Here is a 27349-nt window from a genome sequence, read left to right on the forward strand (position 1 = left end):
TATTGTTACTTTGAAAGTATTGAACTACGGTAGGTGACTATCACCAAAAAAACTGGTTATTAAAGGTTTTCGATGATCAACTCTTGGGTCGAATTTAAATATAATTAGGCAGTGAAATTATTTTGTTACTGTTTTTCGGGAATTACTGGATCAGATGGGTTAAATGCCAGAAGGTGTTAACCTCCGGTATATTTGGAGTTAATTCCACAAATTGATTCAAACTTTTTTCTCAAGCTGATATTTTATGTAGTTTCTGTCAAAGGAAGAGTAAATTTGTTAATATGGAGAATGAAATGCTCTCAATTACGGAAAAAAAACAGTAAGATAATAATTGATCACAATAGGGTCCATTATAAATGCAATCAGAGCAGGTATTTTAATCTTAAAAGATATTTAAACTGCCAGGTTTTGGATGGAAAGAGCAAATTGTTCATCGTAGAAAAAACATTTCCGCTGCTAAAATACCATATGTCATTTTACAAAGGTTAGTTGTGAAAAATTCTGATACAGAAAAATAATGAACACAATTAACACAACAAATGTGAAAAAGCAACAAAACGTGTAAGTGATGTAATGAGATAATGCATTGCATGTATTACAATGTATATTTTTCTCTCAAGTTTGAGAAAACATGGTTACATTTTTGTGAAGATGTAAAGATGTTGCCACTGTTTTTCATCAAATTGTATTTTCAGAAATGTGTTGCATCAAGATATTATAGCGTTGCCACTACCCAACTGTATTCGTTGATTGATTTTGTAATCTAGACTTATCTCTTTTTTTTCCAAATCTTTAAAAATGTATATATAGAAAGGGGATTGCAGTAAGCTGTTTATTTTAATTTTTGCATGTTAAACATTTCTTGACTTCTATTTGGTTTTGCGGAATATTTCTGACCTTTATCAATTTTTGTACTTTTTTATCTCCTGATTCAGAAGAGTTAAATATTTCAGCCAATGTTAAAAGGTTGAAATTCAAAGTACATATGATATTAAAAGTTGAACTCATTAATCCTATACTAAAGTGAACATTCAAATACTTGATATACATTTAGCTAAAATTACCCCTGGGATTTCAACAGCTACAATCCACTCCATTTCTGTACTATTTTTCTGCTATTTCCGATGAAAGGAAGTTTGCTTAAGACTGAAATCACTATTGACCGGATTATTAATTGTCTGGCTAGCATCATTGAGTGGTTTTAATTAATCATTAAGTAATATTGTCAACAAACCTGGGTCTTGTGTGTGTGGAATGGCCTGTACTTGATTGGTAAAGGGCCTTGGAATTGATTCCTTTATTCACCAGTTGAATAAAAAAAAATTCAGATTAATTGCAATGATTAATTTACGGTAAAAAGAAAAATTCTAATTGTTACGAGTAATGGATGACTAAGAATAAATTGTTGATCAGATTGGAGTGTGATATTTCTAGACATTAAATTACAGAGGTAAGTTTTTGGTTTTAACACACTATATTATCATTTTTTTATGACCTTCAAAAAAAGATAGAATTATCAGCAGTATAATAATAATTATAAATTATGACATTTGCTGGAGTTTGCATCTGAAACCTGAATATTTTTTTGGAAAAACGAGTTTGAAAACTGTATCAGGAGTGTTTTATGTCATTTTGTCAATAAAATCATGATCAAAAGTGGGAGAAAGATTTCTCCAGAGATTCCATTTTAAATGTCAATTTTTGTTTCAAGAATAAAAAACTGTGTAATTCTGTTAGCAGATCATCTGGACTGGCAAATTTGTATTGCTTTAATCTATATCATATTCACCTTTATGGTACTGTTGTCAACACCACCGTTTTATTACCATGGTTACAAAAGAAGGTGTGAATGACTTCCAATCTGTAGCTTAATATATTGACTGGTTCATGGAGAAGTGAATAAAAGCAGGGACACATTGTCCAGTACTTGACACACGTATCGTCCTTTACCGCAATGTTGAGTTCCGAGAATACGGCTTCTTGTAGAATAATAAGAGCGATTCTGTTAATGGTAATGGGGTCCGTACTGTTTCAATTATCAGCTTCAGTTGTGTCAAGATTGTTGGATCGCTTCTGTGTTAGGTGAATGTAATGGTTCTTACCCTATAGTTTCATGTTGATAGCGCCATCTTTAAAAGTCATCAATTACAAACCAATTAAAAATAATTAGAGTTCCAGTTTGGTCACTTCTACAAGCCATTGACTTAGATGGCATACAATGAAATTAGGAAACGGTGATTTTCCTTGTATCGTTTTTTTCGGTTTCTGGGTGGTGTATCGTTTCCCCTGTCTGTTAGGTTATGTTGTCAGAAAACTGGTAACTAGCGCTATATTTAAGGAGATAGATGCCCTATTATTTGTGGTTGTTGTCCGACACTACCTCATCTGTCTTCCTGTAATAGACCGAAATCATACAGACCATATATGTGTTGTGTCAGGGCTGCCTGCAAAACTGATGAGTCAGCAATTATTTGTTAGTTCCGTAGCATCACTTATTTCCAGACGCTCTCTGTCAATGATACGAATGTACTAATGTTACTTATTTAGGAACAAAATACATTCATGTATATTATTTTGCTTTCTGTTGTCATGGTAAGCAGGAGTTATCTTTTAAATTATTGTCATTATATGCCAGCCAGGATGAGACTCGAAACTGCAAATCTTGATTTCATTGTTTAGTTGCAATTTGAAGTGGAATATTGCAGCAGCATTTTAAATGTTTAAAATAACATATTTTACAATAATTAACATATCTTTTCTCAAAAATAATTATCTTAAAGACGTTTTGTAACATTTATAAAAGAAAAATTCTGAATCTCAAACTGTCCGACATAAGTAAATAAGGCCCCTGTTACAGTAGCTGTCTGTGATAATATTGTGACCTTGAATGCCCTTGCCTTTTATTTCCATAGTAATTATATTGTCAGTTAGATTGTGCTGCAGTCCATGACAAGAGCTGTCCCTGTGGTCATAGTCTCCTCAACTGACCTTTACTTCCCATCAATACAAGGGAGACAAATCTGACCAGACAATTTGCCTTAATTATCCATTTCTGGTCCCGGGTCCTGACTCCTTCTTGAATATTGGAACACTTCTGGCGGCTATTATCTAAATGTTCCGTTAGAAGTCTGTCAATTTCTGGTCTACTGGCGAACACTTGGGAATCATTGTTATCAGATATAAGTGAATGGAAATTCCTGGTAAGCTGATTTAGCCTTAAAAATACTTTTGTAAGAGAAGTTGGGATACTGTATTTAATTGTTCTTGATGTGTACAAGGTTGAATGCGAAAATCAGCAGATAGAGGTATTGTTTAAGTGTTGCTTTACGCTTTTACTGTAATTGTGTTAGTTCTTCTGCAACAACAACAACAGTAGCACTTGTATCACCAGCACCATCAACAACATCACATGTAGTAGTATCATCAGCACCAACATCAAAAACACTAGCAGAAGTATCATCAGTACCAACAACAACAAGAACAACAATGCTTGTAGTAGTACCATCAGCAACAACAGCAACAAGAATAATAACACTAGCAGTAGTATCATGAGCACCAACAACAACAAAAACAACAACGCTTGCATAAGTACCATCAGCACTAACAACAAGATAAGAAGTAGTATCATTAGCATGAACAACAACGACAACAACACTTCCAGTAGTATCATCAGCACCACCAACACTAGCAGTAGTATCATCAAAACCACAAACAACAACATCAATAATGGTGCATTTTTTTCTCTGTTTAAACAACAGCAGCTGAAGAGCGAATCTTGATTCCTGCACATTTGTTATAATGGCATCTCATGATCATTTGAATGTCGTCAAAAAATTTTAGTTCAAGTTTCTGCTAACCATTCTATATTTGAAGACAAATTTCTGCAAATGTCAAAAATTGCATTACAGGAACACGTTCCCAGGAACATTTGCGTGATCTATGACAGTGTTGTGATGTTTTCTCATCTCATAGAATGCATGCATGACTTATTTGGCACCTTTTTAGCCCAAAAAGAAACAAATTTTCAACTCCGTGAATGCGCTTTTTTGCTAGGGGTGATTTAATTTGGTGTGTATCATGGAGATGTATTGGGATTAAACTCATTTCCTGAGTTAGGAATAAAGATCGGGAAAATTAGGAGTCCTCAAGTCCGGGAGAGAGACATTGACTATTGATCGAGAGATGAATTCTGGTAGTTGTGAATATCTCCTGATATATTTTAGTTTGTATTAGGGGTTATTTGATACATTGTTCAACGTTTAATGGAATTTATTTGCCGATTAGTTTGCACACTTTAGGAAATTACAAAAAGGCTAATATGAGTTTCATAAATTAATGTCTTGTGTACAAAAGAAATATTGTATCATTGTTGGCAGACATTTTAGAACAAAGTTTTGGCATTTTATAACAAAGTGTTACAATTCATACATTTTTTAATAACTCTATCATTTTATCAATACATTAAAATCACCCACACACCGTATTGTTTTTTCTATGTTTTTGTTTTATATATAATAAGTCTTTAATAACTATAACAGAATATGCAGTGTATTTAGAAGCCATTTATGAATTTCTGGCAGGTATCATGCATGTTTCCAATGAGTGTTTGTAAATATTTCACCTTCAATAATGATGATCGCCATTATGTGTTTGTCATCTGTTTATATTATCAATGTCTTTACTTTAATATGATTGATGTTTATTGTCAAGACCTGCCTATGATCAACATTCCAAAAGATTAAAGGCCTGATTATCAAAATCACAGCAGATTATCTGCGGATTATATACCAGATGAAAAGAAACCATTTTAGAACTGATTGTGGAATATTTTCTTTATTGGATAACCATTTTAAACAATTACAGAGGTAACAAATATGTGTCAAGATTTAGAATGATTAAGTGGCTCAATTGGATTGTTGAAGCTTTTGGAGGGCTATTTTGAAGTTGGAATTACTGGTTTTGCTGTTTTGTCCACTTAGAGGCAAATTTATGAATGGGACAATTGGGCATATGAATGGTAGCTGTTCAGTGTAGGTAGTTAACACCCATGTGGCACATTACCAGTATTTCAATTGCTTCTTTTAAGGCTTTATGACTCTTTTTTCTGTCTGAGATTTCCTTTTTGCTGACAGGTGCAGTTGAGCAATATACATCAGTGTATAATTGGGCCTTGCATATGATGCTGGGAAAACTCAAGGGCCAATCCTCTTCATGTTTGATTCTTGTATGTTTGTGTCAAATATTGTGTTAAACTTTGCAAAGATATATACTTGTTGCATTATTTGTTTCATGCAATACATTATTCTCTCTTTTTTAAATTTAATTATTTGATGAATATTGACCATTTCAGCTAACTGACCTTCGGCTAACTGACCTTAAACCAAAGTTTTACCAGTACTGTATTGTGGCTGCTAAATTCTTTCCAGATTATTATATATTCTATTTTTATCTATGATAAATATTAATGTTGCTTTCATATTTCATTCATATACATTCTTCTGAATGACCAAATTGATCAATAATGATTGTAAAAGAACATGAAAAGTATGAAACATAATTTTTCTCCAATATTACAAAATATACAAGTATAAAATATTGCCTCAACTTTGTTATGTTGGTACTTTATCTGTACGATTTAGGTGCTTAGGTCTGCAACAAACCTATAAGATGAAGAATGTCCGGTTAGTACTGTGGTTAGTGCACTCACTTCTCATCAAGACATCTCAGGTCCTGGTCGCATGTGAGTTTGGTTTGTGGTCAGCAAATCAGAACAAGTGGGTTTCCTGCAGGTTCTCTGGTTTCCCCCACAACACAAGACCACACTCTTGCGAACATCAAGTATAACATTGTTATAACTTTGTTTCTCTATTGTTGTTAAATAAATAAGTTTAAACCATAAAACAAAGAATATTCAGGATATATTGTCGACATGTTGTTACTGCATTGCAACTATTTTCTTTTTCAATGATTTTCACTGCAATTCTGCGCTAAAACTCCGTTACATGCAATTAGAGTTTAAATTAATTTGAGTGTCAAACTTTCAGTCCAAAGTTTGAAAGACAAAAACACCTTCAATTGCCATTATTGATTTGTCAAGTGTTACAACATTTTCTGCTGCTGAGGGTTTTTATTGCAACAAAGGCTGTTCTGACTAAAAAGGACCTAGAATTGAAAAGCAACTTTCATTCATAAAATTTATAACAAAAAATGAATACAAAAAAAAGTTGATTAAATTGATATTGAGCTCCATGAATGATGAGGAATAGTTCTAACATATTAAACGAATATGTTTGACAGTTTAATTGAAATTTATTTGCTCATTGAAAAACGAAGAAAGCTATTACAAACCTAATAAAATACTTATAAAGGATCGTGATTAAATATGTTTTGATACCTTTAAATAATACCGCTACAGTTGGGATTATTTATTTTGAAGGAATGGGTTTGCAACGAATCTAACTGATGTCATGAAAGTTGTATTTACTTAAAAGTGAATTTAAATGCTTTTCAAATTATACAGCATGAAGATCCATGTGTGGTTGCATCCAAGTTTGTCCAAATATCGTCATATAGTCTACCAGCGAATGCGCCATCTGAAAATGTGAAATTTTATGATCGTTTTATTTTCAGTTAATGAAATAGTCTGGTTTAAAATTGAAAAATTAGTTTGTATTCGGCAATTTTGCGATGAATAATTGATTAAGTTCCTAAAGCATGCCATTTGTCTTGAGTTACATAATTGAGATATAAATCTTAGCAGATTGGGGACTTCTTTTTTGTACACATTTTATTTCGTGATTTATGGCATGAAATAATTTGAAAGCCATTTGTTTGTTGTCTTTTAATTATTTATTTTTTAGAAATGGAGAAAACAAACAAGTGGTCCATTTTGTAAATAAACTTTTGATGAAACATGACTATTTGTGTAATTTGCGTAATGCAAAAATTGACCCGTCTAAAATATTACTGTGAGCAGTCACTTAGATAGTGAAATGATTATGTTTTATGTTTGCACAATTTTGGGGTAAGAATGAATTATTGACAAAGCATGACAATTACGGAGACTAATATAGTTTTGGTATTTGGGAGGTCCAGGACAGGAAGGGGGCGGGAAGGGTCGTCAATATTTCGGGGTCGTATTTCAAATGTTTCCAGCTTCGTAATTGACAGGGGACATTGACAGATCTATACATGGCCAGGGGCGTGCATTCCCTAGCTTGTTTTTGATGTATATTGTCACCTTATACCTTGTTTTGTCAGGAAAGTGGAAATATAATGGATTTTTCCTTTTCAATTAATTCCTGTTTATTTTTTCAATTACTATTTGGTTGACGTAAGTTTATAAACATTTACTTAGCTTTGTGTTAAAATTTCACTCTTAAGTTTCTGATTAACATTTAAGTTCTACTAAGGTCATTGATCTTTTGGGGATATTATTTCTTTAGAATTTGCTGGATTTTGCTCCTTAAAGGAGGGGTTAAGCTAACATGGTATGTTTATTTTCATTGTTTCAATGAATAAAAGTGAACTTTAAATCATATTCGATAATAAGACATTTTGAAACATTACAGTTTATATTATAATTATTGCAGTAATGTTATTTCCAATGAAAGCTTATCTTTTAATTGTATATTCTTTTATATAAAAAAAGATAAAACTCTATATAAAACAATTATTTATCGTGATTAATTAGGTTAATTTAAATGTACATGTAGATCTAGTGGATGTTCATATAGATCTTGTTGATGTACATGTAGATCTAGTGGGGGAATGCTATCTGAACTAAAATGCAGATAATGTCATATTGTGATATCATCTCGGTTGAAATGACAGCATGCCTGTTTGATTTCAATTACACTAAACAAACAATGCAACATATTTTAACAATTAGGTGATGGTTTCATGTAGGTGGTGATAATGTTGCTCATGTTGCAATTTAGTGGTCTGTAACCTTACAGCATATAGTTCTTACTAAAGGTTACACAAAAAACTCTGAGCGAAGATTTTAAGAAAGAATTTTTGTGATCTGAGGCTCAAGTACCTTAAAAATACATCACTCTTAACTTGTAGGGGAGGATAATAACCACAGGCGCTTGGCTGGGTCTCAACTGCTGAATTATATCATTTGGGAACATGGAGTTAGTTGATTGATATATTAAAGGCATTCAATGTCCTCAGATGTGACGTCATATCTCGCTATATGTCACCAGAATGATCATTCAACACATTGTACGCATACAATGAGCCAAATGCCTGTGGAAGAAATCAATTGTCTTCATTATTTTACTTCATTATTATTTTTCAAAACAATACCTGCAATGCATTGTACATTAATACATTGGTTGCCTTAAAATGCTGCACCAAAATGACTGTGCATGGTTATTTTTCAAGAGTGTGCTCATCGTTGATATGGTGTGGACACAATCTTGTTAAAAGCCACTTGAACATATCTCTACCGACATGTCACGATAATTGAGGATTAAAACGACAAGATTTCCAGCCCAACGCCACAATTGTTTGCTTGTATGGTATGCTCCTGCTTCACATTTGAAGATATTATGGCTGAAGTATTAGTGACATTGTCATTATTAAAGATATTTTATCTGAAGTTTTAAAACAAGTTTGATATGAAATTCATGTCAATTGCTCCAAGTGCTTTAGAGATTGCTGTAAAAACATTGTACACTGGAGTTGTATGGTTTTCACAAGACTGTACACTGTAGTTGTATGGTTTTCACAAGACTGTACACTGTAGTTGTATGGTTTTCACAAGACTGTACACTGTAGTTGTATGGTTTTCACAAGACTGTACACTGTAGTTGTATGGTTTTCACAAGACTGTACACTGTAGTTGTATGGTTTTCACAAGACTGTACACTGTAGTTGTATGGTTTTCACAAGACTGTACACTGTAGTTGTATGGTTTTCACAAGACTGTACACTGTAGTTGTATGGTTTTCACAAGACTGTACACTGTAGTTGTATGGTTTTCACAAGACTTGAAAATATGTTGATGTCTTTGTTTTGAATGGTGGAAATAAATCAATTATTATTTCTACAACATATTTTTTAATCTTAATTTCTTCATTTTATACATCTTTTGGCACCGAAAGTTTACCTTGACCTTCGTAATGTCCTTACAAGGTCAAGGACTCAGAATCTATTCACTGTAGTATAAAGTGCAGGATTTAGAACAGGAACTTTCTTGACTGCATTGAAATTATTTGAGTTTTATATACAAAACAAAAAACCAGCAACACTAAATAAATGAAAGATATGAAGTGAAAAAATGTGAAAGTAGAGCGTTTTATGATCAATGGCAATCAATGGTAATGACCTTATTATAAATTTTTTGGGACAGGCAGGTTTTGCTAAAACACAATAATCAGATATGAGTGATGTGTCACACTATTAGATCGGAGGTTAACATGTCCTACGGGTCACCTCGATATGAAATAATTGTGTTTTTGCTACTGAAGGTGATATAATTAAGATAAAATATGCTTTATGGCCTAATGAACTGAAGTCAGATTGCTGATTGTGTCATGATTTATGGGAAATTGCTTCAGTGCTGATGAGAGAATTGATACGAATTTATATTCAAGATTACCCAATGTTTCATGCCTTTATATCTGTTGTGACGGCCTAATATGATCAAATGAAACTTCATGACCAATTGCCCTATTATCTTAAATTTAGGTATAACACAATTCATATTATCAATTTGATTAAATTGTTTATATTGGTTCAAATAAATTGCACAGTCATCTTGCCTGTTACTTTAAACAATTATGTATATTTTATCACTTATGACATACTTAAGAATCAATTTTATACTGAATGAGACCTTAGCAAGCGCCATATTTCAGCATGCAGGTTATATCTGGTGTAAAACCAGCTCTTAGTAGTTCAAATCCTTGTTTTGCCTTTCTGTTGCAATGCAATTATTCTGATTATATTAGTTTTGACCTCACTGGCCATTCCTTGTACATCCAATTGTTGCATATTTCATGAGCATGTATGATGCTAGTGCATGTATGTTACAAGTTCCGACCTCACACCTTTATACTAATCTGGCACAATTAGCACCTTGCAGGAGCTAATTCCTTGCCAACCAAGCACCCAGCACTCCTGGTGAGATACTGAAAGTACATTTCCCATAATGCATTAGCCATACATGTGTATTTTGGTGCATGAAAATGGTAACATGTGGTTGTCTTAATTATCATAGGTCATTGTGTCTGTAGGTGAACTATGAGGGTGCTAGATTGTATGATGTGACCATAATCATATGGACAGGGACAGTATTGAATATAATTCTTATTTTTAGATATGCCTCAGTGATTCCATTCAGGGGACTATTGGCCAGGAATTGTTTACAGTCCAATCAAAACACTCGGATTCTTTGAGTTAGATTAACGCTTGTTGAATTCAGCCCCTATACTCATTATTTATTGACTGTTGTTTAAGATGTTATGTCTTGTGCTTTCTAATTAAGTATTTAGCCAGCATGTTATTAATCTGAAAACTAACCTGACAGTGATATGAATCTGATCTTGAGTAATGTAGGTTTTGATTTTTCTGTTTCATTCGCTTACATCATTTAATTCTCAAAACAGTTGAACATATCCAGCCTGTAAAATATATTTTAACTGAAGTGATAGCCACATTAAAGCTGTGACTTTTATAATTGTCCCTTGATGTCCGTCATATCTGGCCTGGAGTCTGTCTCTATAATTTTTTTATTTATTATGTTTAAGTATAATTCATTTGGTGTCTCTGTTTAATACAATTATGTTGCAGAGGCAGACAATTTCACCACCCCAAGCTATAGCATAAACTTGGCTTGAACTTGTGGCCTTAAATCTGTTTTTCCACCCTATGGCAAAAAAACAAACCTGCTTTTAAATAGAGAAATAGATTGATGACATTTTCAGCACACATAAACTGAAAGCATTATGAAGATAGATAGATGTAATCAGGACTGTTTTGACCTGTAGGGATGTCACTTCTTCTTCTGCGCTACTATTGGGCTGATTGTTCATGACTTTGTTATAGTTTACTTTCAAATCTTTATTGCCATCGATTGGACACATATTATGTGATCTGTAGTTTCTTTTTCTGTCTAATGTTAAATCAACTGTTTGAACTGCATGTTCTGTATTTAAATATTATGAGCATACCTTTAAAAGTTAATTATGATGACATTTTCAATGATGTAACTTTAATGAAGTTCTGAAAAATCGCCCCAATAGTAGTGCTGATATAGACGTTTTTAAACATCCAGCAAGCCCAAGTGTATTAATGTTATGACTGTGTTAATTAGAAGATAATTGTTGGGGACATTGTGTGAGATGTTTTCCCCACCTTGGTCATGGTGAACTGACCTAATTGATCAAGACAACTCATTGATCTTGTATAATTGCTGTGCTGGTGGTTATTGTGGATGCAGATAGCATGATTATATTTGACAGTGATGTTAATTGTCCTGTGATGTTATGATCTCTTTTACAGTATTGGGATGTATGTTTTATCATAATAAATTAATTTACAGAGTGGGAAATATAAACAAAAATAATCGTTGTTAACGTTTTGATTACATTAAATAATAAGAACAATTATTTCTGTAACTTGTGTTATATTGGACTTATAAACAAACACTTTGAAAAACTGCAATGGATTATAATTGTCTGTAAGCTTTTTTTCTTATTTATTTTATTACTGTTTTAATTAAAGCAGCTTACTTAATTAAGTTATTTTGTTTTCTATATGTCCTTTTATTATTGATAACCGCTTAATGAGTAACGCACTGTGAACCCACGGGTATTCAGTGACCATATGTTTATTGTCATTTTGCAACAAGTATTTTTTTGTCAAGAATGGCAAAAATGAGAATATGTTTACTATGAATTACATCCTTAATTATACAAATGTTTTGCGGGTGAAAAAGAATGCAGGCCGTTTAGTATCTGTTTTTTTTTGTAATGAGAATTTAATTCAAGTTGACTGTAGACTTAATGGTGTTAATTATGGGAATGTGTGTTTAGGGCTTTAGTTTAATATGTGGAGTGATATGTGGTGCATGTTCCGGATATTTCAACTGGGAAAAGGATGCGAACATGTGAAATGTTAATTTACAAATAATGAGGAAACATTATAATGTGTTAAATATGGGACTCTCAGATGTTGAATGACATTTCAGTTACTGGATGTGTAGTTTCATTTGATTTATATAATGAACTTTATTTTGCATTCTGAAAAAGAAATTGTTTTCCAAATATTTACAAGTTTTTGAATGATAATCATAATCCACAGACAATGATGGCATTTGATATTATGTTGTTTTTTTGTAGTTAGTTTTGTATATCAGTTATTCAAACAGATGAAATACAATAATTTTAATTTTGATAACACAACTTATCGGAGGTTTCGATAATGATTATGTACAGGGTAGATTATGTACAGGGTAGATTATGTACAGGGTACATTTAAATACATGATACATCTTACATGGCGCATACATCATCGGAAAGTATACAGTTTTAATGTGAAATTTTGATGTGCAAGTAAGGTAGCTTACTAGGAGTAAAATATTGTCCAATGACTTGACAGCTGCAAAGTTTGGTACATTATGCGCAACAAGTTGTTTTACGACATGATCGATTTGTAAATCGCCCTGTTCTGTAATTCTGCACCTAAATCACTGTAATTTGAGCCTCAAAGTTGAGCATTTAAGAAAATAAGAAAAAGTTCTCACATATTTTGGTAGTGAAAGATTGGTGTTTATATCTTTGTAATTGGTGTCACATTGTGCTGGTTTTTACAAGGTGCTGGATTAACGAAGAATGCGTCTATGTTGTGTGATATGTTATCATTACATAATCTGATTTTGCACCAAACATATCCATTTAACTGTGAAAACTTGAATCTGTTTTGTTTTATTGCCTTCATCATGATTTCTGTACACTTAATTCCAACCATGATTAGATGCACAAGGCGGACATCTACTAAATGCAACTTTGGAATATTTTATTCACCTTATCCTTTACAGCAAGACTTAGTGTTGTCTTCTTTTTAAAGAGGCATACTAAGCATTATAGTCATTATAGCCTTTAAGAAATCAGTCAGCATTTATTTTATGGCAATCCTCAAGTATTGCAAAATTTTAAACCTTGGCCATAATCAGTCTTTCTAGGTCCATCAAGGTCCATTACTCTGACTATAATATCTGTGGAGTTACGCATTCCTGTTGTTAAGATAAGAGAAATTAAAAATCATTTGCATGATAGCTGCTTGCATTGTTCTTGTCTTTAGTTTAATCCATTGAAATTATAGCTTGTCAAAGTATCATTTATTGTTCTATATTTACTCAGTTTGCACTTGGAAGTGGTTTACTGTCAAACTTTATCAAGTGTATCTTCAAGGTCATCTATCATAGCATCAATTTTATCTTCGTTCAGTATGATACAAGTAGAAAAATAGTGCCAATTTCTGTTTTTATGCAATGCCCTGCATCTTAAAGAGTTCTGGATCACGGAATTTATTGTGTACTTTTGGGAGGGAACGAAATTGTTCATGATTCCTTATCAGGGCATTAGGTACAAGTGCTTGAAGCAATAGCGTTCCTCTATTATAAGAAGCCAACGTATTGATTGCCATTGTTTCCCCTCATATATCCGAGAATAGCTGTATCTCCCCTATCTCCCATAATAGTTATGATTGTCTTTAAGAAAATATGTTTGTCTATTTCCAGGCTTACTTTTGATGGATAGGGGAACCGAACGAGCACTTTGATTGCCTTCTTCGAGATATAAACACACGATACATCACAGAAAAACAACATGGACGAATAACCCATCTCCTTGAACTTAGGGAGTGAATAAGAAGCTAGGAAGACCATATACGGCGGACCAAATGCAGAACGTAAAATGAGAATGAGGGCGCTTGCATTACCATGGCAACTAGTTCTTGTAACCATTGGATACACCAGCTTTGTTGTGGCCGGTAAGTGAAAACAAATGTTTTATGATTACTTGGTGTAAACTATTTTCTTAATACTTTATCTTAGTATGATTCTTATCAGTTGACAGTATTTATGCTACATTTCGTATAGTTACAGATAAAATGTACCTATAATATGAAAAAAAAATATGCTTAAGTTGCCATTTAAATACCATTACAGCTGATGCAGATTATGACTATGATGACGATGACGATATTTTCAAGAATGCCCCAAATCTTCGACACACTGGTTTTTCCCCGCCGAGTGGAAACCCGACTATAACAGAACATCCACAAGATGACTTCTTTGCAAGAAACGAACCTGCGACATTAAACTGCAAGGCAGAGGGCAACCCTAAGCCCACTATCACCTGGTACCGGAACGGCGAACTCGTCGAAACAACGCGTGATGATTTACTGTCCCATCGAATGCTCTTCGATAATGGTCAGCTGTTCTTTTTGCGTGTGATTCACAACAAAAATAACCAGAATGACATTGGGATCTATTACTGCAATGCGACCAATATACATGGATCAGCTATAAGTGATGCTGCAAACATACAAATCGCAGGTACAAATCTCACTTCTATATCATACGTTTATCTTGCTATTTTCTAATGACGCTTTGTTGTTTTTATCTTCTGTATGTAACTTTCTGTTCTTAGGCTGTGATAAGTAATACTTCTAGTGCAGAAATAATTGCTCAATGGTGTAGGAATGGCTTTGCTAGAACAATCATAACTTACAAATTACCATTTAATGGCACCCAGATTTCACAAAAATATATTAGTTGTAGCTATTTCCACGCCTCGGGAAAAACCTTTCGATGACTGTAGCATAATTTTGTAGTATATTTCTACACTGTTTCATGATTGTAGTTCTGATGCTCCTGTATTTCTTATCGCTGATGTTATCAACTGTGCATTATTTTTTGCTCATTGGCGACTGCACTGAGGCTTGGAGAATAAATATGTCATCAGTTCTTGGTGTGTAACAGTAGATTTAGGAAGTTAATTGCCCTGTAATAAGTCTGTGAGGGGCTCCAGGGCCATATCTGGTCGGCTGAGAGATCAGAGATAGGCGAAAATCACGGGGATGATGTGCTTCTGCACGGGACTGATTGGCAGAATTACGGGATCCGCAGGAATTTTGACGACTGTTGAAAAGTGGTCCCAGATCTGATTACCTAGAAAATGCTTTAAATATTTTCAAGTTGTCTGTATTAGAGATATGATATAGTGCTTTTATTGAGAAGTTGTTATGTCTGAAAGATAGCTACTACATGTTTTAGACATTTTAATGCAGTTTTGAGAATATGAAAGACTAGAGTTAATGTTTCTTTGTAACGAAGCAATTTTATACATGATTTACATTTAACTTTATATTTCAATGTTTTATGAACTCTGTTTTCTGTCATTATTTTGTAAACAAGAAATAATTGTACTTTCTCTCTCTTTCATTGTTCTACAGTTGCTCAGCATTTGATTAGAATTCATTAAGAACATTTATGAAAAAAATGCATCGCTCCTATGGAAAAACATTGGTAACAATTTAGGTAATATATATGATCTTTGTGGGGAGAACATTTTGATATCTTTTTTAAGATAAAACATGTGATGTTATCTCAGGCAATCATACATATCATTTCAACATCTCTCATGTCCGGCTAAGAAATTTCCCATGGAAAAACTGAGTCGTTTATTTAACCTCAAGTAATATTTTATGTTTAATTTAATATATCTTTGAACCTTCAGAGACCCACTAGTAAAAAAAAAAAAAAAGTGTTTTATCATTAATGTCAGGAATGTAATTTCTTTCTAGAACATAACTTTTCCTTACTAGTCATTATGTCAAATCTTAAAGAAATAAATTGCTTTTTCTCCATTGTTTTGCATGTTAACATGGATGGTAATTGAATTGGAACAAGAGCATAAATTGTTATGAGCTGGCATTCTTTTTCCTGTACAAAACGCAACAATAGAAGGGTAAATTTGTTTCAACAATCGTTAAGAGTGGTTGCCATTTATGCATTAATGCTCAATAAAGTAATTGGTCTCAAATGACGGGTCTCGGCTGGGAAATGCCAGTTTTGGTCAATATTCCCTCTTAGATTTCCTCGTAACATTTTGTTTCCAGCAAAACCAGAAAATAGCTTATTTAAGAACTTTAAACAGAATGTTATTACAGAAGGTTACTGTTTGACTTCTGTAAATACCATCGTGAGAGTGGTATAGGTGTCAGCCTATCATCCAAGAACGTGGGCTCGATCTTCACCATGGTGCAAATGGTCCAGTGGTATATGTGTCCGCCTCTCATTCAAGAGTTTGTGGTTTTGATCCCCATCAGGGTGAGAGTGGTCTAGTGGTTAAGGTATCTGCCTCTCAACCAAGAGTTTGTAGGTTCAATCACCACAATGTTGAGAATTTGTGTGTTCAAACTCCACCATTGTGAGTGTGTTCTAGTGGTATATGTGTACGCCTCTAATCCAAGAGTTTGTGTGCTTAAACTCGACCATTGTGCGAGTCACGTCTAGTGATATAGGTGTCAGCCTCTCATCCAAGAGGTTGTAGGTTTGATCCCACTATGATAAAGAAATGTTTAGTGGTATAGGTGTCCGCCTCTGATTCAAGAGTTTGTAGGTTCGATCTCCACCAGGGTAAGAGTTGTCTAGTGGCTCTCATGTCCTCTCAAAAATGGATGCCAGTTCTGGTTTCTTCAAGGAAATAGACTCAAACTTCAGCTGTCAGCTTTCGTCACAATTAATTGGGCTAAGAGAATAATAATCAACTGAATACTGTGTTTATCCCTGATCCACAGTTACATCACTTCATTACAATTTATAATGGCTTCTCTATGTTGCTCAGTCTCTCTGATTTTGCTGATGTCACAAAGCAGAAATATAACAAGATTATATCTCATCAGACAGAGATTTTGTCGGAGGAAACAAAGTTTAGTATCCTTCACTGGGTAACAAGGTTACAAGTTCTCTGTCATACACTTTTACAAGTTCTTGAAATTCTCAGAAAGATTTAATTGTAAAAATGCCAGGCCATTTTTGTGCTTGCCCTTTTACATATTCAATGACTGTATGATCAATACCATACTGTAGTTGTCAGAAATAATTATGCTGTTGAATGCTGCAAAGTAATTGAACTTTCAAGACAGACAGAAGGACAAAAGTGAAACAAAATGTGTCACCCACAATCCTTTATGAAACGTGTATTATATGAGTGTTCTTCCCTTACTATGCTGTTACATCAGCATTGAGTTCTAATTCAGTTGTACCGTGTGTAAATAATGTATAATAATGTAGCTTTTGTGCATTGTTAAAGTTTGCCTATGAGTTTATGTGTAGAAAACCACTCTTGCGTGGAAATAAAGAGGATAATACTATTAACAGTAATAGTAATAATGTTTTTATATTTCAGTACTGAAGGACAAGTTTCTGGCAGAACCATCGGACACAACAGCAGCTGTGGGACAGAGTGTCACGCTGCACTGTAACCCGCCGAGGGGAAAACCAGAACCTAAGGTAACGCTTGATTGTATGCTTTGTGTGTTACTGTTGTTTAGAATAGAAGATTTAGGATGTCAGTTTTTATGATAAAAATAAAAGGAAACATGAAATTATTCAGAAGGAGAAAGGCATGGTTTTGTCACAGCTATTGAGTTTTTGGTCATGGAATCTTTGTCTTTGCTGTCCAAAAGCTGAAATGTTTGACATTACTTGCATAGCATTCAAGACATAAATATCATATTCGGTACACATGTTTGCAAATGATATAATTAAGCATAAGAAGGTCAATCACTCTGGCTGAAATAAATTTTAGTTTTGCCTTTTGAATAATTGAAAAATTAGGTGGTGTTTTTGAATGTGAAACTTTTTAAATTAAGAAAATTATTTTTGTTTCATTCTTTTATTTTTCCCATTTCTTTATGTCCAGGTTATCTGGCGTAAGGATGGCGAGACTGTTCAGACAGACAAGCGGGTTCACATCATGGACGCGGGGAACCTTGAGATCTACTCAGTGGAGAAGACAGACAGTGGAGAGTATTTGTGTGTGGCAGTCAACAAGGCCGGGGAGAGACACACAGAACCGGGGCACCTTAAAGTGCTAGGTACGGGATTCAGTTCTCATAAATATTACCGTTCTGCTATTAGTTTGACATTTATCAAATATATAAGCTTCTGTGTAGAATGTACAATGCTTTTTGTAAACCTTTTTCACTTAATTAACCTTATTATATTGAAACTATCATGAAAATTATAACTTTTCAACTCCTTAGGTAATGGTGTTGTTTTTTTAAAAAGGTCCTGGTATTGCCCTACCTTTGGTTACCCTTGATTTAAGCAGTGACTATGTACAAAATGTGTAGCAAGGCCCACCACTCTGACTTTTTATAATTGTTGAGTTATTCCCCTTGATTGAGAATAACGGAACGAATGCTGGCATTGGTCTGTGGGGATGTTAATAGATTTTTATACCCATTCATGTGAATAAAAGTATTTGGTTTAGATAATTTTATTGATATCAATGACGAAATGTAATGTTTTTCTATACAGATGTTCCAACATTCAACAAGTTGCCTGCTCCCCTGACAGTGAAGGAAGGAAGCGTGGCAGAGTTCTATTGTGATGCTGTCGGTGACCCGAAAATCACCATCCGCTGGAGCAAAGAGAAGGGGACAATCAACTATGGAAGGTGAGGGGGCGGGGATTATCATGGCAACGTTGGAGAGAACTTTTATTAGAGTTTAAGCTAAAGAGTTATGGAAGGAGGCTGCATCCTGTCCTTTTTGGTAGCACCTCTCTGCCTTCATAGAGAACAGTATGGGTGCCGCACCCTTCTGCCTTCAAAGAATTAAATGGTTTAGACTGTTGCCCGAGCACATGTGACCAAGTGCTTCCCAGCAAAAAAAAGATTTTTCCTATTTTTTTTGAATGACTAATTATTCATGTAACTTAAATTTGTGTGCTTTGGAGATCTGTTTACTGAGCTAAGGTTTACTGATAGTAATCAAAGTCAAAAGAGTTTTTGGAATCTGACATTAGTGTTTGCCTGTGCATCCTTACATAGCTAGAAATGTTTTAATGATAATGTGATGGAAGTATACCAGGTGTCTCCTGTATTTCATCCTCTAATTAATAAGTGTTGGTTTCCTAACTGGGTTCTACAAATATGTTTTGATGTTAAGATAAGCAGAGTTTATGATAAACTCTCGAGAAATCTTTATAATTTACAAAAACTAAGAGATGAACAGAAACATGCAAAACACTGAAAGTTTATGATCTCTTTTAAGCATATCTTTGATAATGGTGCATAGAGATGCCTGTATTTTTTAGCTAAACAATAAAAATGATTTCCTCTTTTTATACTATTTTCATTGCCAACTGTTAGCTGTTGTCTGTGTTATGACCCTAATGCACTGGTGTCATTGTCAGAAATTGAAGATATTATTGTTGTGTGATGAAGCACTGGAAATAGTTTGAATTTCTTGGGTTGTATTGGCAAAACAGAATTGGAATTTTAGAGAAATGGAATTTGAGTTATGAATTTTAAGCTGTTATTGGAAGAGCAGAGGAATCAATGACTTTCCAACAAATTGACTTAAAATGCAATAAACAATAAAAAAAATAGGGAGAAAAAATGTTTTGCAGTTAAAAGAGAAACCCATTCTGACACTTAAATTCTTCCAAAGGGATAGTTAAGGTGATCTTTTTTATGAGAGCTGGAAATTATGAACTTCTCAGCCATCAAATAATCTTCCCCCTTTTTGCCAGACTGGGATTTAATCAATACATCTATACATTAACTTCCAAAAAAGTATGGTAATGGTAGGCGGAGCTTAACCATTCAATAACTATCATGAGGATCATTTGCAAGGCTATTCAACTTAAAACATGTTTCCCCCTTTTTGCCGAGAATGGGACTTTTTTTTTCCTTGCTTCACTTGCATGTCTTTAGTGACCCATGATCTGATCACTGGTTGGAAGGGTGATCGCTTGTTGGAAGGGTGTGGTTGATCTGTTTATAACCTACCTGTCGTCATTTCTAAGCTACAGTCTCACGAACCCACTATTCCTCTCAGGATTATTATTATTTCTCTTTGTATGTAAAAAATCATCAAAGGCTGTAATGACAACACTGTTAACTCTGAACAATTGTCAAAATATTTCATTAGCACTTGTTTATATAGTCCTTCTGTATTGAGAATGCAAGTATTTGTTAAGTATAACAGAAAGACGGCTCCATCATTAATCATGGGTAAAAAGACTTGGCATTTTAAGTGAGAAAAAAGGAATTTGTCTCATACATATAGAAATTTGTCTCCGGGTCGGGCAATCTAGTGCTTTACTTTCCTACCGGGTCGGGCAATCTAGTGCTTTACTTTCCTACCGGGTCGGGCAATCTAGTGCTTTACTTTCCTACCGGGTCGGGCAATCTAGTGCTTTACTTTCCTACCGGGTCGGGCAATCTAGTGCTTTACTTTCCTACCGGGTCGGGCAATCTAGTGCTTTACTTTCCTACCGGGTCGGGCAATCTAGTGCTTTACTTTCCTACCGGGTCGGGCAATCTAGTGCTTTACTTTCCTACCGGGTCGGGCAATCTAGTGCTTTACTTTCCTACCGGGTCGGGCAATCTAGTGCTTTACTTTCCTACCGGGTCTCGGGCAATCTAGTGCTTTACTTTCCTACCGGGTCTCGGGCAATCTAGTGCTTTACTTTCCTACCGGGTCGGGCAATCTAGTGCTTTACTTTCCTACCGGGTCGGGCAATCTAGTGCTTTACTTTCCTACCGGGTCGGGCAATCTAGTGCTTTACTTTCCTACCGGGTCGGGCAATCTAGTGCTTTACTTTCCTACCGGGTCGGGCAATCTAGTGCTTTACTTTCCTATCATAAGTCTACTCTCATCCTCTGATGTAAATTAAAATGTCAACTTCCTGAAATGGAAATGAGTAGTTACAGATTATGTTTTCACCAGAATTGAATAAACAGATAAAAAACGATGAGTTTGAAGTTTAAAAGTTAATTGGACTTGAAAATATGCCACAAATGTTTTTAAGTTCATTTAGTCTCATTGATTCGCCATTCTGGTGTCACTCAACTTTTGGCTGCGGATTAGTTTTAAGTTGTTTGTGTTGGCTTTGTTTCGTCATGTAAGTCTTGACGTTGATGGACATGATTTCCAACAATAAGTTGGATCTTTCGAATAATTACTACTTGTGTTTATTTATTACCATCTGTTTTTTGACAAAATGGTTTGTATTTCCCCGTGAACACCCTGGATTTGTCATTATATTCTATTGTTCAGCGGCTTGTAGGGTCATTATTCTATTGTATTTGCATATTTTCCAACATTCTCGCTCTTAAATTATGTTGTAATAATGCCAAGTACATTAATTGTTTAGCCTGTTTCCTAAGAAGCTTTAACTAATGACTTTAATTTTTTGACTGGCGAAAATGGGGTAATTTTGCAGCCAGAAAAATGTATTTCAGTCAATTTTAGAGGAGTTGAGGCTCCATAAAAATTGAAAAATAAAATCAAAATAGATTAGGCTGGTGATCATTGTGTTAAATAAAGGATAAACTTCAAGCTTGGTGCCATCAGACCTCACATTCTCTTCCCATTCTATGCTTAATCATGCCAAATAAAGACGGACAGTAGAGATTTATCATTTAGATTGTCAAAATTGTGCTTCATCCTGCATGATTTTGACAAATTATTTTAACCAGATTTGTGTTCACTGTGGCAGTTTCTGCATGTTCCTACTGATTGCTCCGGTTCATCGATTGCTTCATATTATTGCAGAGCACGTGTAATTGGTGGAAGTACATTGAGAATTGAAAATGTGGAATCAAGCGACGAAGGTGTCTACGTCTGCACTGCAGAAAATGCGGCCGGGTCAACCAAGGCCACTGCTAAACTGAACGTGTTTGGTAAGGCAAACAAAAAAACGGTTTGTTTCTGATTTCACTGGCCATGTATGGTTGGTAGGTTGGAATATTCAGTCTTTGCGTGAAGCTGTGACTAAATGTCATTTTGACACTTTAAACCATCACAATTTTGTCTGGATCAATGGTAGCTAGAGTGATCTATAGTAACAGTACATTTACATGTCTTTCTGGTGCAATAAACTACCAAAAACAATTTACTACAAGCCAAAAAAAACAGTCAGAAAATATTGTTTAGTGGCCAAAACAAAATAAGGGCTATGGGCAAAACATAAGAATCAAGGAACAATCAATCTTTGTAATGCTTAAGTAGAAGAAAGAATATGTTTCACTTCAGTGCAAAAAATGCTTAAGGGTAAGCTTTGAATGTAAGAAATTAGCATAATTTTTGTAAATTTTCTAGCTATTAAACGATAACAGATAATAAATCAGCCACTTCCTCATCATGATTGAAAAGGGAAACAGCAGAACATAGAAAGAAGAAAATGAATAAAGAAATTAAATGATATTGTCTTTGGCAGAAAAGAATCTAAGTATTTACAATTTTACTATGGCGCTGTTTACAAGGATCATAGTTATTCATGTATAAAGATTCCACAGTGCAAAATTTGTTCATACATTTTTGAAAAGCATTATGTCGCATACATGTTTTAAAAACATATCTTTATGTCTTAGACATTTCAGCACTTGTAAATAAACATAATTTTGATATTGTTACAATTTTTAGCTGCCCCATCATTTGTGGTCCAGCCTCAGGACCAGATAGTTGCGCGAGGCCGTCCTGTCTCCCTCCCCTGCGTTACTGTTGGCAACCCGCCTCCCACCATCTTCTGGAGCAAGGAAGGGGGAGGAGTGAGTAATGTTTCTCATTTTTAATTTTTTCTAAAAAAGACATCAAGATTATTGTCATCGCCTTGGTGATGTATTCTGAGCATGCAAAGTTATGATTAAAGTGAACTGACCTTTCTCCTTGTCTAGGTGGTCTATCTTTAAAAGTAGAAGGGTTTGCCAAAGACTGTTTCAGTTTAATGCATCTTGCAAATCAATGTGAGACACATTTAAATGGTAGAAACAGTTATTGCTATAAAACTGATGTAATGTTGAATTATTTTTCTGTTGGTCAACTGAGAAAAACTCTGCTTTTCAGCATCAACTTGCATTAGTATGTTATGTGAAAGCCATCTTGTTCAAGGTAACGCATCATGCAATCATTTTTTCAGAACCTGATGTTTTCCAATGTGGACTCTGGACACCATTTTGTAGCAGAGGATGGAACACTCAAGATTTCCTTGGTGAATGATTCTGATGCTGGTGTATACATCTGCGAGGCACTCAACACTGGGGGTGCAGTCACGGCATCAGCCAAAATTACTGTGATTGGTGAGTAAATTGTTGACTGCTACAGAATCGAATTTATGAATGGGTATATTATTTGAGCAGATTTAAGACGCAGCTGTAAATAAATAATATTACCATTGCAAACCTGTCTCTTGACAAAACAAACCATTTGCTTTTTTAGCGTGAGATTTTCTGAAGGTTTTTTGTCAATCTGATTAGTGAGCATATCACAAAAAATAAATGTTTTGGTTATGTTATTGTTTTCAAATTTTGCTACTTACAGCTATTGATTAAGGTCCTTGCCTGTACTAGAAAGTATGAACGTCTAATGGTAAAAGTAATCAAAATGCTTCAAGTTTATGCAAGGGAGTGCTAGTGAAATATGGTTGTTTGAGGAGAAGTATGGTTTATATTGTCGTTCAACATGAAAGCAGCACATCATAAAAAAAAATCCCCTCTATAAAGCCAATATTTTGGTACAACCATCAGTCAGCTTGAATATTAAAAGTTAAAAAAAAATATTGTTATATAATTATAACCTTAGCATTGTTTTTACTGATAACACCTAGTTTGAAGTGTAATGTGGCAGAATGCTTAACAATTCTGGGGATAGTGTGCTCAATCATAGCTCTGACATCATCAAGTGTAGTGTTGTCATAGCTCAAAGTGGAATGATGTTTAATCTTTGTAGGAAAGTTTACACAAAGGCGGCATGTACGCATGCTTTGACAGGTCCTTGTGTTGGTAAAGCATATCTGGGTGATATATGAACTAAGATTTATTTCATCATGCAGTCTCTCAAATGAAGCTAGGCAGCTCATTTGGCAAAGCACCAAATCATTCATAATTGTTTCTTTAGATTATGTCACTATGTAATAGTTATTGTTTATTTTTGCTTTACTTAATCATTTTCTCAATGGCCGCGGCAGCCTGCTGCTGCTGACTTTTTGTTTGGTAAAGCAAAACTAGTTAATAACTATGATTATTTGTGGGATGTCAGAAGATATCCGGACCTTCAAGATGGTGCATGGGACACGGTAGCATTAATCCCTCCAATTATAGTATCTTAAACTAGCCTGAGCCAGCATGTGTGAAAAGCCCACTGGATTAAAACCGATTAATGACTAGGTAATAGTTAGATGACATGAAGTAGTATCTTAATGATTAAGAATGGGCAGAGAGAACGTAGCAGATGAGCCCTTCTTAATCATTAAGATATTACTTCAGGTCAACTTACTGACTTAGAATACAACCTCATTGGCTTACACAATGTCATTGTAAAATGACGCAGGGAGTGTGTATTGGTTGAGTGGCAGAAGGCGGACCTTTAAACTGCCGCGAAAGTTGAAATTCTTAATGATTAAGCCTACTACTTAATGAATGCCTATCAGAAATTTCATCAGCTGAACCTTTAGGTTGAGTTCTAAATAGAAGGTTTTCATCATATTCAAGCTTTCTACATTGGCAGGGACATGAGCTTAAAGACTAAACATGGAATAGTTACTGATATTTTTGTTTTTTGATTATTTTTATGCAACTTATAGTATAAATGATATCCAAGTATTGATAAAAACAATTTAATAAACCTGGCAAATTTGTTTTTGTAGAAAACTATGAGTAATAAAAGTATGGACTTGCAAGCTAAATAATACATTTATTTCCATATTTCGGTAAAATATTTATGGCTAAAAGCTTTTATGGCATGTTATATTTGCAGCATATTTTATATTATGTGGCAAAGTGCTTTATTATTCACAGGTTTATGTTTGAAACGCAAGGAAACAATTACTTAATTTACGTAATAAATTGTCCTCAAAGTTTTAGCATTGCGAAGAACGGCAGTATGCCACTTGATTTCATTTGTAAATTTATCCTACCTAAATCACTCTCATACTTTCTAAATTATAATCATACTTGGCATGCTGTTTAATGCAGATACACCAGCTCAAAACAACACGTTTTTCAGAAATTCTCATTTTCATGTGTTCTTAACTGTATTCGTTGTGCAGTTCCAGCTTTATAATTACACAAAAAAGTGTTAGGATCACTTTCCTGAAATGTTTTTTTGAGTCTATCTCACAATATGATTATTATTTCTTATGTGGAGGTTATGAGGCGGAATTCAAGTTTGACAATTCTCATAAAATTTGATGTTTTTTACACATGGAAACTATTAAGGTGCTGTATTTGCCACTGTTCGTCAAGACAATTAATATCCCTGTGTGTTTTGGTATTTTCTGCAAAAACTTTATCCCATCATGCTGTGTTCTCCCAGCATGCAATGTTATATTTGCTGATTTTATGACTTGAAATTTCTTACAGGCTCTTTTATGTTTCATAACTTAACGGAATGTAGAAAAACAACAATAGTATATTTTGAAATACATTCCTAGACATGCGAATATTATCTCAAAAATGACCGTGCAGTTTTGTCAATTGCGAAAATTCTGAGAAGAACAAAAGAGTACTTAATTATTTCGGGGAAATTGAAATATTTTAAACACCTTATAAATAGATGAAACTTTCTTCTTTTTTCACGTTTATTTTGGTATTATTTTAAAGTGTTTTGTAATAAATCAATGGCCTGGAGTGACATTTCAAATAATGGTTTTGAGATTATGATAGAAATAAATAATAATAGGCAAAAAAATCTTAAGTGAAATATAAAAGATAAACACAGGCTTGAGTGGGATAGGAAGATAAACACAGACTTGAGTGGGATAGGAAGATAAACACAGGCTTGAGTGAGATAGGAAGATGGCTTTGTGAGGCAGTTCAATTATCTGTGGCAACTGCTTCTGTTTTTATGATGACGGATTTCGCATAAAATGATGTGGCTTATTTTTATTGACTTGGAATAATTGATCTATAATAATTTTGAACTTAGTTCAATTTGATTAAAATTTCACTTCCGATATGTTAGATGTGTCTTAAATAACGCTGTCCGATTATTTATGATAGAGCACTTGAGTTAACGGGCTTATTATTTCGTTTGTAGTTCTTTTTTTCTTAAAACTGATAGTTTATTATTCTTGCAGTAAAAGAAGACCGTTCAAGGGGAATAAATGTGTTAACACTTAATTAGCATAGACAGTAAAGTTCGAAGAATGTCTTGATTGCCGGTGAACACTTATGACCACTTTCTAATCCTGCTTCTAACAATGTTTTCCGCAACTTTTCGTGTGAGAAACTGATTCTACCTGGTTGGATATTGATATAAATCATCATCCCTCTTGTTTTATTTCTCCTCAGAACTCTTTACCAAATTAGCATGTTCAGCTTGTCTCTATTTTAAAGGAAGAAAAGAAAGCATTTGGCATAGGCATGGGCTCATAACTAGTAGACTCAGGCTATGGTAGACTCAGACCCAGGAATGTGAATATTTAAATTCGGCAAAAACAGATCAAGGTCATTCCTTTTGACCTTAAAAATTTAACATAAAATGACCAGCATTTTGAACTGCACCATTGCATACCATAACCATAAATACTTATATTTACATTTATTTAAAGGTACATTTCTGCTAAAATAAATAGATTATTTAAAAGCATTTTTTTCTTTTTTCTTTCTCTTGTTGTTCTCAATGGTGGGTAAATTGGAACAGTAAAACTAGTTGTATGTAACATACACAGCAATTTTCATCGTTAAAACCTGGCTTATAAGTATCTTAAAACAAATTAAGTCAAGATTAACAGTTTCGAGTCTTGAGTTTTTGAGATTCGAGATGTTGGTCAATTATTGGCCTTGGTATAGGCGGCAGTAGTGTGAACAAATATTTAACCTTAGCTATAACTAAAGTACCATTAAAATACTAGCTCTATCATTGGTAAGCATGCTCACCATGGCAACGGCTAGCATGTCTCATCACTCTGGCTCAGATGTTTCTAGAGTTATATCCCTTGATTAACAGAAAAACTTTCAATTATGTAAACATCTGTTGGCAGTTACTGAAATCTTGGCTATATGTTTTCCCGATGTCTTTTTTCTATTGGAAAAGTAAAAAATTACACTTTTTATAAAAATAGCAAATATGAAATTTCATCCTTTACATAAAA

General features: G+C 34.2%; 1 protein-coding gene across 9 annotated transcripts in view; it reads left to right on the forward strand.

The window, feature by feature from the left end:
- The window catches only part of LOC128234605 (roundabout homolog 2-like), a 137436-nt gene that overhangs the window by 92683 nt on the left and 17404 nt on the right, over positions 1-27349 (forward strand). For all 9 annotated transcript variants that reach the window (XM_052948925.1, XM_052948927.1, XM_052948926.1 and 6 more), the window contains 8 exons: positions 13754-14004; positions 14183-14572; positions 17430-17533; positions 17946-18120; positions 18566-18704; positions 21814-21941; positions 22684-22808; positions 23177-23336. In XM_052948925.1, coding sequence (XP_052804885.1) covers positions 13929-14004; positions 14183-14572; positions 17430-17533; positions 17946-18120; positions 18566-18704; positions 21814-21941; positions 22684-22808; positions 23177-23336 — 1297 coding nt within the window. In that variant the 5' untranslated portion in view covers positions 13754-13928. The remainder of the gene's footprint in view (positions 1-13753; positions 14005-14182; positions 14573-17429; positions 17534-17945; positions 18121-18565; positions 18705-21813; positions 21942-22683; positions 22809-23176; positions 23337-27349) is intronic.

This window comes from Mya arenaria, chromosome 5 (assembly GCF_026914265.1).
Source record: "Mya arenaria isolate MELC-2E11 chromosome 5, ASM2691426v1".
NCBI classification, from domain to species: Eukaryota; Metazoa; Mollusca; class Bivalvia; order Myida; family Myidae; genus Mya; species Mya arenaria.